This window comes from Somniosus microcephalus, chromosome 16 (assembly GCF_052327205.1).
Source record: "Somniosus microcephalus isolate GS21.2 chromosome 16, FLI_Smic_1.0, whole genome shotgun sequence".
NCBI lineage: Eukaryota > Metazoa > Chordata > Chondrichthyes > Squaliformes > Somniosidae > Somniosus > Somniosus microcephalus.
The window spans coordinates 57,317,914-57,330,330 of record NC_141002.1 but is presented as its reverse complement, the minus strand read 5'-3'; the positions used below and the strand labels follow the sequence as shown (position 1 = coordinate 57,330,330).

At 44.5% G+C, this 12,417-nt stretch overlaps 1 protein-coding gene across 2 annotated transcripts in view; it reads left to right on the top strand.

Annotated features, from left to right (window-relative positions):
- Nucleotides 1-5,662: 5,662 nt before the first annotated feature.
- The window catches only part of LOC147106202 (potassium voltage-gated channel subfamily KQT member 1-like), a 289,282-nt gene continuing 282,527 nt past the window's right edge, over nucleotides 5,663-12,417 (top strand). For both annotated transcript variants that reach the window (XM_086009089.1, XM_086009090.1), the window contains exons 1-2: nucleotides 5,663-5,822; nucleotides 6,184-6,760. In XM_086009089.1, the coding sequence (XP_085865215.1) occupies nucleotides 6,618-6,760 (143 nt within the window). In that variant the 5' untranslated portion in view covers nucleotides 5,663-5,822; nucleotides 6,184-6,617. The remainder of the gene's footprint in view (nucleotides 5,823-6,183; nucleotides 6,761-12,417) is intronic.

The window sequence follows — 12,417 nt, the reverse complement described above, 5'->3', positions numbered from 1 at the left end:
CCAAAGAGTTCAAAAGGCATGTTTCTCCCTCACAGGCTTCCTCTTTAAATAGTTGCAGCAACATATGGGGAAAAAAATGGAAAGTGTTGTAAAAGTCATATTAATAAAGTGAATAGAAACAACATTTTTTTACCAAGTCATACGAATGTGAACAAAAAATTTTTTAAAGAAAAAATGACTTGCATTCCTATAGAGCGTTTCATGACCATGCACGTCCCAAAGCTGTAGCCAATAAAGTACTTATTTTTTTGAAGTGTAGTCATTGTTGTAATGTAGGAAACGTGGCAGCCAATTTGTTCACAGCAAACTCCCACAAACAGCAATGTGATAATGACCAAATAATCTGTTTTAAGTCATGTTGATTGAGGGATAAATATTGGCCAGGATACCGGGGAGAACTCCCCAGCTTCCCTTCAAAATAGTGTCACGGGCTCTTTTACGTCCACCTCAGGTCAGACTGGACCCCGGTTTAACGTCTCATCTGAAAGACGGCAACTCCGACAGAGCAGCACTCCCTCAGTACTGCACTGGAGTGTCAGCCTAGATTTTTGTTCTCAAGTCTCTGAAGTGGGACTTGAACCCACAACCTTCTGACTCAGAGGAGAGGATGCTACCAACTGAGTCACAGCTGACAAAAAGTATATAAATGTCATCAAAATGTAAAACATATAATTCTAGAACAATTATTTTAAAAAGTCATGTAAGTGTGAACAAAATCATTTTTAAACAGTCATTAAAGTTTTAAAAAAGTGAAATACAATTGAAAAAATGCATACCTCTTTCTCGGAGCCCTTCTTGGTAGGTAAAATGCCTCCAAGAGCTTCAAAAAATTCCTTTCGGTCCCCTAATTAAATATTCATGATGTGCAAACCGGCTCCCCGTGCCTGCTTGCACAAGACTTAAAGATTCAAGGCGATATTACCTAGTTCGTAGTAAGTGGGCAATTAGCCCAAATTTCTGCCACCATGTTGGTTCCAATGAAGAGCTGAACAATGGAGCGAAGTCTCTGGGCAATCATAAGGTGCCTGCACATGTGCTAAATCCTGAACTTGCGGTCTGCTTCAAAGGCAGTATGACGGTGAACACTGCCAGTTCGCCATCATCCCGACCGTTAATTCTGGGCCATAGTGTTTCCACTGCCTGATTGCCCTTACTGAAATCCCTAATTTCTACTGCTGTAATTGTGCCTGTTATCTCTGTATTACTCTTCCCCTTTTCCCAATTCCCCAATCTTTTCTAAAGATCCTATAGCCTGGAAATGTTAACTCCCAATCGTGCCCAGCTTTTAGTTATGCCTGTGTAATGGTTACCACATTGTTCCTTTAAGCTGAATTTGCAATTCTAACTCACTTGTTTTACTTCTTATGCTGTGTGCATTGGTGTACAGAATGCTTATTTCGGTAATTGTCCCCCCCTGCCCATATGTCCTGCTGGTCCTTTCCTCACACTTTTTGACTTACATGTGGATTTCCCTCCCACCCCCTAACTAATTGAAATGGTAGGAGACTAGAACAGGTAAATCAGGGAGTAGAAATTAGGTGGCACCAATTTTGGGTTTTAAAGGCAGCAGGAAGGGAAGATTAAGGAAGGTAAGGAGTTACATATTTTTAAGCCATAGAATGGAAGGAAAGAGTTAGAGTTTGAAATAGTGAGTATATGGGAAAGAGGAAGAATATGTAGAGGAATAGATGCCTAGAAGAGCAATGTCCATTGTATAATATTAATAAAATAGAGAGACAAGAAAATTGAGCTACAATACCCAGCTTTTTCTTCGGGATAATTCGCAACTGAACTATAAGGAAGAAAGAGGAGTAGAAAGATTCACAGAAATTTGTGAAATTTTAATATTTCTGTTTATATTTTCCAGAGTATTGTCGTTGCAGATTTATTTTTATTCGTTTATGGGATGTGGGCATCGCTGGCAAGGCCAGCATTTATTGCCCATCCCAAATTGCCCTTGAGAAGCTGGTGGTGAACCACCTTCTTGAACTGCTGCAGTCCGTGTGGTTAGGTAGGGAGTTCCAGGATTTTGACCCAGCGACGATGAAGGATCGGCGATATACTTCTAAGTGAGGATGGTGTGTGACTTGGAGGGGAACTTGGAGGTGATGGTGTTCCCATGCGCCTGCTGCCCTTGTCTTTCTAGGTGGAAGAGGTCACGGGTTTGGGAGGTGCTGCCGAAGAAGCCTTGGCGAGTTGCTGCAGTGCATCTTGTAGATGGTACACGCTGCAGCCACGGTAGCCAGTGGTGGAGGGAGTGAATGTTTAAGGTGGTGGACGGGGTGCCAATCAAGCGGGCTGCTTTGTTCTGGATGGTGTTGAGCTTCTTGAGTGTTGTTGGAGCTGCACTCATCCAGGCAAGTGGAGAGTATTCCATCACACTCCTTACTTGTGCCTTGTGGATGGTGGAAAGGCTTTGGGGAGTCAGGAGGAGAGACACTCACCGCAGAATACCTAGTATTTATGTGGCTGGTCCAGTTAAGTTTCTGGTCAATGGTAACCCCCAGGATGTTGATGGTGGGGGATTCGGCGATGGTAATGCCGTTGAATGTCAACGGGCAGTAGATAGACTCTTCCTTGTTGGAGATAGTCATTGCTTGTCACTTCTGTGGTGCCAATGTTACCTGCCACTTATTAGCCCAAGCTTGAATGTCGTCCAGGTCTTTTTGCATGCGGGAATGGACTGCTTCATTATCTGAGGATTTGTGAATGGCACTGAACACTGTGCAGTCATCAGCGAACATCCCCATTTCTGACCTTATGTTGGAGGGAATGTCATTGATGAAGCAGCTGAAGATGGTTAGGCCTAGGACAATGCCCTGAGGAACTCCTGCAGCGATGTTCTGGGGCTGTGATGATTGACCTTCAACCATCACAACCATCTTCCTTTGTGCTAGGTATGATTCAAGCCAGTGGAGAGTTTCCCCAACCCCCCGATTCCCATTGACTTCAGTTTTACTAGGGCTCCTTGATGCCACACTCGATCAAATGCTACCTTGATGTCAAGGGCAGTCATTCTCACCTCACCTCTGGAATTCAGCTCCTTTGTCCATGTTTGAACCAAGGCTGTAATGAGGTCGGGAGCCAAGTGGTCTTGGCGGAACCCAAACTGGGCATCAGTGAGCAGATTTTTGGTGAGTAAGTGCCGCTTGATAGCACTGTCGATGACACCTTCCATCACTTTGCTGATGATTGAGAGTAGACTGATGGGGCGGTAATTGGTCGGATTGGATTTGTCCTGCTTTTTGTGGATAGGACATACCTGGGCAGTTTTCCACATTGTTGGATAGATGCCAGTGTTGTAGCTGTACTGGAACAGCTTGGCTAGAGGCGTGGCTAGTTCTGGAGCACAAGTCTTCAGCACGATAGCCGGGGTGTTGTCAGGGCCCATAGCCTTTGCTGTATCCAGTGCACTCAGCCATTTCTTGATATCACGTGGAGTGAATCGAATTGGCTGAAGACTGGCTTCTGTGGTGGTGGGGACCTCAGGAGGCGGTCAATATGGATCATCAACTTGGCATTTCTGGCTGAAGATGGTTGAAAATGCTTCAGCCTTGTCTTTTGCACTCATGCGCTGGGCTCCACCATCATTGAGCATGGGGATATTCATGGAACCTCCTCCTCCCATTAGTTGTTTAATGGTCTACCACCATTCATGACTGGATGTGGCAGGACTTTGATCTGATCCGTTGATTGTGGGATCGCTTAGCCCTGTCTATAGCATGCTGCTTCTGCTTTTTAGTATGCATGTAGTCCTGTGTTGCAGCTTCCCCAGGTTGGCACCTCAGTTTTTGTTACATCTGGTGCTGCTGCTGGCATGCTCTTCTACACTCCTTATTGAACCAGGGTTGGTCCCCTGGCTTGATGGTAATGGTAGAGTGAGGGATATGCTGGGACATGAGATTACAAATTGTGGTGAAATACAATCCTGCTGCTGCTCATGGATGCCCAGTTCTGAGCTGCTGATCTGTCATTTAGCACAGTGGTAGTGCAACACAACACGATGGAGGGTATCCTCAGTGTGAAAACGGGACTTCATCTCCACAATGACTGTGCGGTGGTCACAACTACCAATACTGTCATGGACAGATGTCAAGAGGTTTTTCCCCTCGTGTTGGTTCTCTCACCACCCAGAAGGACCCAGCTATATCCTTTAGGACTAGGCAAGCTCAGTCAGTAGTGGTGCTACCGAGCCACTCTTGGTGATGGACATCGAAGTCCCCCACACAGAGTGTGCCCTTGCTACTCTGTGCTTCTTCCAAGTGGTGTTCAACATGGAGGAGTATTGATTCATCAGCTGAGTTCCCATGATTGAAGACAATTAATTAGGAAGACTAGTAAATTGACAACCATAGACTAAAGTCTTCATTAAAGTGGTGCATTGCAGCCAAACTCAATCCTGTCCTCCCCTAATGTCCAATCTTTGAATGTTTTTTATTCACTCACGGGATGTGGGAGTCGCTGGCAAGGCCAGTACTGATTGTGCATCCCGAATTTCACTTGAGAATGTGGTGGTGAATCATCTTCTTGAACTACTGCAGTCTGTTTGGTGAAGATATGCTCATAGTGCTGTTAGGTAAGGAGTTCCAGGATTTTGACCCAGTGATGATGAAGGAACAGCAATATATTTCCAAGTCAGGATGGTGTGTGACTTGGAGGGAAACTTGGAGGTGGTGGTGTTCCCATGCGCCTGCTGCCTTTGTCCTTTTTGGTGGTAGAGGTCACAGGCTTAGGAGGTGCTGCCGAAGAAGCCTTGGCGAGTTGCTGCAGTGCATCTTGTAGATAGTACACACTGCAGCCACGGTGCGTTGGTGGTGGAGGGAGTGAATGTTTAAGGTGGCGGATGGGGTGCCAATCAAGCGAGCTTCTTGAGTGTTGTTGGAGCTGCACTCATCCAGGCAAGTGGAGAGTATTCCATCACACTCCTGACTTGTGCCTTGTAGATGGTGGAAAAGCTCTGGGGAGTCAGAAGGTGAATTACTTGCTGCAGAATACCCAGCTTCTGACCTGCTCTTGTAGCCACAGTATTTCTGTGGCTGGTCCAGTTAAGTTTCTGGTCAATGATGACCCCAGGATAATGATGGTGGGGGATTCTGCGATGGTAATGCCATTGAATGTCAAGGGGAGGTGGTTAGACGTTCTCTTGTTGGAGATGGTCATTGCGTGCCGTGAATGTTACTTGCCACTTATCAGGCCAAGCCCGAATGTCGTCCAGCTCTTGCTGCATGCGGGCAGGGACTGCATTATTATCTGACGAGTTGCAAATGGAACTGAACACGGTGCAACCGTCTGTGCAAGCAGATTATATATCATTCAAAAGGAAGTAATCTACTCACACAAGTAAAATGAGACTCAAGAGGAGTCAACAAAGAAGAAACGGTCTGAACCAGATTTAAGGTCATAAAGAATGATTCCTAATCCAGTTAAAGGTATTGTTTCAAGCGTTACAACATCGAAACATAATTCACTTTTAAAACCAAGAGGTCGATCCAAATTGCATTGACAGGTAGATTTGCAAGGTGCGAGCTGTGTGTGATGGACACACAAGAGGTGAGTGCATTCTGTGAATGGGTGAGTCCCTGTGTCCGAACCGCAGGCTGTCGGTGATTGGACCAGGCTCTGCCGCCGCAACATGTGAACAGGCAGCAGGTAAGACGTGTGGCCACAACTGGCGCAGAATGACAATCGGAGCAGCCAGGTGTTGGGCTCCTGTTTGTATTTATATTATTGAAACCCGAGGATGCTGATCTAAAACATGTACCAGTGCGTTTAGCACAGAGACTAAACTATTTGCAAAGAAGAATGGTCCTCCACATCCCTTCGTGAGGGCACTTCATTTGTTTTCCATTCAGCTCTCGCAGTTCTGATATTTGCAAACCAAAAAGGCGCCGTTTTGTTTTATTTTCGGTTGTTCTTTAAAATGCATCTATTTTAGTCTTCGAAAGACAAATCCTTGAATTATGTGGGATTTAATTATTTGATATTCATATTCGCCGCTTAAGTCTTTTTTTCTGGGTGACTTACACACAGATTAGGCTTTATCTAATTCCAGCTCCTTACTAAACCGCTGTTTCCTTACACTGCTGGACCTTTGTGTCAATTGCTGGCAGCTGGCTTGCTCGTGTTGCTTACTGACGAAAGAAGCGAGATTTATCCTTTCATCTTTTTAAATCTATTTTCCAGGAAAGCGAGCTGTGATTTTGAAGGATCGTTCCGCTCAGCTCTGAGAAAAATCGAAGCCAGTCCTGGAGTCACGGCACTCGGCGCCCGCGGCGGGGGTCCCGTGGGATAAACGGCTCTATTTCTTGTCTTGCGATGAGAATTCCACCGGGATTCGAGGTTTAAAAGAGCGGGATGTCGTACGTCAACGGCGAATCGGGTAGATTCCCCATGTACAATCTCCAGGATCAACTGCAAGGCTCGAGTTCCCAACTGTTGAGCGTCAACGGCCACCGAAAATCTCCGGCGTTTTTGGGAGTGGCCGAGGACACGGCTGACAGTCGCTACTCTCCGGTTTCACTTGGGCATGAAGGCGTCCTGGTGAATAATGGATCAGGCATTCCTTGCAACCCGAGGCAGACACACCAGATTCAACCCTGCGGTCGAACAGCACCTCCATGGCTGGCTCGGAGCCGCGCAAAAACAACTCGCCCACCCGTTTTTACCGCCCTTACCTGACCAAGACCAGCATACAGGGAGATGTGTACAACTTCTTGGAAAGACCCAGCGGCTGGAAGTGCTTCACCTATCATATCGCGGTGTAAGTATTGAGGCGCTCCTGTTTGTGCTGTTTGATACTGAATGGTCTAGGAACTGTTGAGAGGCAGTTGTTTCCCAACACCGGTCCCATGTCAGTACAATAATAAGTGCTCTGGGAATTCGGAGCAGTCGTGGCAAAATAAAGCAATGATGGGCTCAGGTCTTAACGTTTAGTCATCGAATAAGATCGACCATAAAAACTTGAGTTATGGGAGTAAATGTTCTGAGGAGTAGGTCACTGTTGGGTACCAATCTCTTTCCCCTTCCCTCCATCCCCCCGTTATTAGGCTACAATGATGCATGAAACTTGATTTCGATGTAAGCTTTGGTGCAATTAAATGTCCGCTTTTGAAAATACATATCCGAATCAGTCGGGAAATTGTTTTCTTTGACGACTGTAATAGAATTAATTTTCCCTACCAAAATAAGGTGTTACTTGAGCCTTTCTCACTCTTGTTCGATTGTGTTATGCTTAATATAGGTCTTTTCCTTCTCGTCTCCCTCTCCCAAAAGGTGTTTTTTTAAATGTATAACGTGCCAGCTAAGAGGATTCAATTCCTTTTGCAAACGTCTTTTCTACCCATTTTGATAAGATCGAAATTTCTGTACTTTTCGTGACTGTAGATGGAGGGTCAATGTATTCATTTTAAACAGTTAGTTAAATTGGAAACTGTCTTTCCAGGCCGAATTTCTAAATGGACACCTTTGGTCTGCAATGTATACTGGAGACTTCGCTCACAACCTTTTTAGTTCATCATAGGAACCATGTCGCTTACACACATTATTGCGACTTTTGAATATGAAAGATTGTTTTTTATGCAAAAAACCTTGTGCAAAGGGCATTTTACTCCGCCCTTGACTGATTCTTGCTTTACATATGCACTTTTACTTTCTTGTATTATGTAGTAAATAAATGTGATTTAGTTTTAGTCTACAAGATTGGTCTGATGTGACAGTTCCTTTCAAGGAAGACAGGAGAAAGTGTTGGGTAATCCAGACAATCGCCCCTTACTGATATAATTAAACAGGTAATTGTTAATCCCCTGTAATGGCAGGCAAGTGTCCTTTCATGGCAAGTTCTGTTTTATGGATACTGACTTCTTGGATAATGAACATAAGCTTAAGTCCTAATCATATTTATAATCTACTGGGGAGGGAGAAACAACTTCTGTAGGTAATTTTTAAACCAGAAAAGGTTCCATAATACATCCATAAATATGCTTGCAGGTTCCACATGGTGTTTGATTCTAATGAAATATTAAGTTAACAATCTTTCCAAATAGAACATTAGCCAAACATCACTTGATATTTTTTCATTTGAGAAAATATGCATTTTTAGTGAAGTCTCCTCTTTGCACCAGAGTGTCCGATAGCTTGTTTTAGCATGTTTCCAGCACTTGCAGGAGGAAAATGTTGGCACATGCATTTGCGCAACACTGGTAACTACTTGCAGTTTAGGAGTCAGCATAATTTGATGACTGTACTTGGGGTATGAGGATACTGAAAGCCCTGCTGTACTGCAGGGCAGGGTCATGGCTCTCTGTGGAGCATAAGGAGTGTTGTAACTTTATGGTTTCATTTTGACCTTTTTTTGGAGATGGTCTGGCTATGTATAGGAGAAGTCCTTGGGGGCTGCCAGAAAAGCACTGCGGACTATTTGCTGTGTCTTGAGTTCTGGTGAAGTCTTAATGTTATCCACTCAGACTGCTTTATGATCCACAGATATTTTTTTGACCAGTTGTTCATTTTGGGAAGGGCTGTGCTTTGCCACAATGGGGGAAGGAATCTTCCTGCAGCTAACAGTGACTGCACTAAACCTGTATGTGAGTTTTGAGCAAGATGCAAATATGGTGCAGAAGCTGGAAGTATATGGGTATCTGTTGAGAAGATAGAAGGTACAGTACTAGGAGGGTTGGTTTATGTTTACAGTTTTTTTTGGATTGTGGTTGGGAGGGAAATATTTAATTTAAGGTAGTGGAATGGGTCATATTTGATGAGAGTTTATTTATTGTTGGAAAGGAATAATCTGCCTTCTGCTGAAGAACTGACCTAACTTAGGAATATCATTCTTATTTTTAGAGTCCATCCTTGATGAATGAATCTGAGTTCTCCAATGTGCCTTTTATTTTTATTTGTTCATGGGATGTGGGTGTCGTTGGCAAGGCCAACATTTATTGCCCATCCCTAGTTGCTCTTGAGAAGGTGGTGGTGAGCCGCCGCCTTGAACCGCTGCAGTCCGTGTGGTAAAGGTACTCCCACAGAACTGTTAGGGAGGGAGTTCCAGGATTTTGACCCAGCGACGATGAAGGAACAGTGATATACTTCTAAGTCAGGATGGTGTGTGACTTGGAGGGGAACTTGGAGGAGGTGGTGTTCTCATGCGTGTGCTACCCTTGTCCTTCTCAGTGGTAGAGGTCGCGGGTTTGGGAGATGCAGCCGAAGAAGCCTTGGCGAGTTGCTGCAGTGCATCTTGTAGATGGGACACACTGCAACCACGGTACATTGGTGGAGGGAGTGAATGTTTAAGATGGTGGATGGGGTGCCAATCAAGCGGGCTGCTTTGTTTTAGATGGTGTCGAGCTTCTTGAGTGTTGTTGGAGCTGCACTCATCCAGGCAAGTGGAGAGTATTCCATCACACTCCTGACTTGTGCCTTGTAGATGGTGGAAAGGCTTTGGGGAGTCGGGAGGTGAGACACTCGTGGCAGAATACCTAGCCTCTGACCTGCTCTTGTTGCCACAGTATTTATGTGGCTGGTCCAGTTAAGTTTCTTGTCAATGGTGACCCCCAGGATATTGATGTTGGGGAATTCAGCAATGCTGATGCGGTTGCATGTCAAGGGGCAGTGGTTAGATGCTCACTTGTTGGAGATAATCATTGCCTGGCACTTGTGTGGTGTGAATGTTACCTGGCACATCAGCCCAAACCTGAATGTCGTCCAGGTCTTGCTGCATGCGGGCATGGACTGCTTCCTTATCTGAAGCATTTGCAAATGGCAGTGAACATTGTGCAGTCATCAGCAAACATCTCTACTTCTGACCTTATGATGGAGGGAAGGTCATTGATGAAGCAGCTGAAGATGGTTGGGCCTAGGACACTGCCCTGAGGAACTCCTGCAGCAATGTCCTGGGCTGTGATGATTGACCTTCAACCACAACAGCCATCTTTCTTTGAGCTAGGTATGACTCAAGCTAATGGAGAGTTCCCCCCCCCCCCAACTCCCATTGACTTCAGTTTTACTAGGGCTCCTTGATGTCACACTCGGTCAAATGCTGCCTTGATGGCAAGGGCAGTCACTCTTCACCTCTGGAATTCAGCTCTTTTGTCCATGTTTGGACCAAGGCTGTAATGTGGTCCGGAGCCAAGTGGTTGTGGCGGAACCCAAACTTGGCATCAGTGAGCAGGTTATTGGTAAGTAAGTGCTGCTTGATAGCACTGTTGACGACACCTTCCATCACTTTGCTGATGATTGAGAGTAGACAGATTTGGTGGGCGGTGTGTCATTGGCCGGATTGGATTTGTCCTACTTTTTGTGGACAGAACATACCTGGGCAGTTTTCCACATTTTCAGATAGATGCCAGTGTTGTAGTTGTACTGGAACAGCTTGGCTAGAGGCGTGGTTGGTTCTGGAGCACAAGTCTTCAGCATGACAGCCGGGATGTTGTCAGGGCCCACAGCTTTTGCTGTATCCTGATTGAGGAAAGGCTGAGTGATTTTTTTTCAAGGAGAAACAGACCTATTTCCAGGTTGACAGTGTTATTGTTAATAGACTCCGGTACCATTTTTTGGGCTGCTAATGCCTGTCTGTTTATGCTGTGTCTGGGGCCACTGTGAAATCCTTTCTCCATCCTCCTGCTCTTCCCTTAGCTGAGACAGCTGCTTTATTAGCACCATAATTGATGTGGGCCCCTTGCCACAATTTTACACTGGGATTTGGTATGGGGTCAAGGCTGCATTCATGGGGCAGGCTGAAGTTCCACCCAGCACACCTCTACCCCTGAAAAGGCCTCCCCACCTTACCCGAACCCCTTAAATTTCAATGCCCTAATCTCTGTGTCTTTGCCCTTCTCTGCTCTGTTTGGCTATACTAACAGGCTCACCGAGTAAGGGCTAAACACCTTTCTCATTGAGTGGCTCATTGTTTGGATAGAGTGGCACGTCTGGTTTCCCAGGTGTGTGATGCTTTAGCAACACTCGCAAGACTATAAAATGATCAGTGTGTTTGTCTAACTGCTGGAGTGTCGTACTCCTGATCAATTAAGCACACTCTCAAATCATTTGGAACTGAACACTGACACTGCTCCTCATAATCTGTTTAAATTTCTCCTGTTGTGTTACTACGGGTTTGAATTTCCTCGCTGTTTTTGGTGTATTTCTGATATGGCGGGAAGGATGCTGCTGTATGCTGGTGCTGTATTTTAAGGTTCGCTTAATCTTCTGGGAGGGAGGAGGAGAGATTAAAAAATAGGTGTGCTGGCATGCAGGCTTGGCAACATGTGGGCTGCTTAAGGATTGTTTTGGTTGAGTCAATTGCTTGAACATGAGCTCACCAAACTGCATATATTATTCATGAAAGTGCTCATCTTAAATTTTTTTTACAAGTCTGGCAGAAGCAACTAATCACCTGATGACAAATAAAACAGACAACGGTGGGTGTGTACCACCTGGCACAGTCAATGTATTAGATTAAAGAGAATGAAGACTCATCAGGTACCTGCTCCAGATGGATTTCATAATTATCGGGGATATTTGTTGTACTACAGTAACTGACAAATTAGCACTTCCAGAAAATTGTTAATTATCCTTTCCCTTCCACCACTTTGTTTACAGTTCTAACTTGCTCCCCACTACACTTACTGTCATGATACTGTGAAAAAGTATTTTATGACTGTACTTGCCATCCTTATCTATGTTCATCTCTAGTCCCTCTTTGCACCAGAGTGTCTTTTAGCTTGTTCCAGCATGTGTTCCACCCTACTTTCTGCCTGTAGGCTTTCTGTAGGTGTTTTTCTCAGCATATTAAAAGGTGCCAGATATGGGACATTTATTATAGTGAGCAGAAGTAAAAACTTGTGGTTTATGTATGAAACATGGCAACGACGATTCAATGAATGCTGTAATATGAAATATGGGGATTCACAAAAATGAGTAGCTGCAATAGTTGATTGAAAATGAAGTATCATCATGTAGGGAAGCGGTTGCAAAAGCAATTCAAATAGTGGTCCATAGAGATGGATCAATAGAATACAAGTTTAATTGCTGTTTTGAATGCTTTATTCGGTATTTTGTCTAGGTGCCATCACCAAATAAAATGATGGAGGCAGTGGAAAAGAACTGGAGAAGACAAATGATTTTGTTTCAGATCACTATGCCAGGAAGATGAGTTTAGACATGGAACCATAATTTGCACATTTTAGGAAGAAAGAAGTGGGACAATAACATCTAAAGTTTTTAAAAGGGAAATTGATAAGGTGGCTGTAGAGAGGCATTTTGTGTAAAGCCAGAATAAAAAGAACCAGAAGATACAAGTAGAAGGAACTATAATTAAACTTAGATGAAGGAATCATTTTGGCATGCTCTGAGATATTGCCTTATTGAATAAACTATCACTTAGTATTGTAAACACTGATGCAGTCCAAGCAATCAAAAGGAAATGCT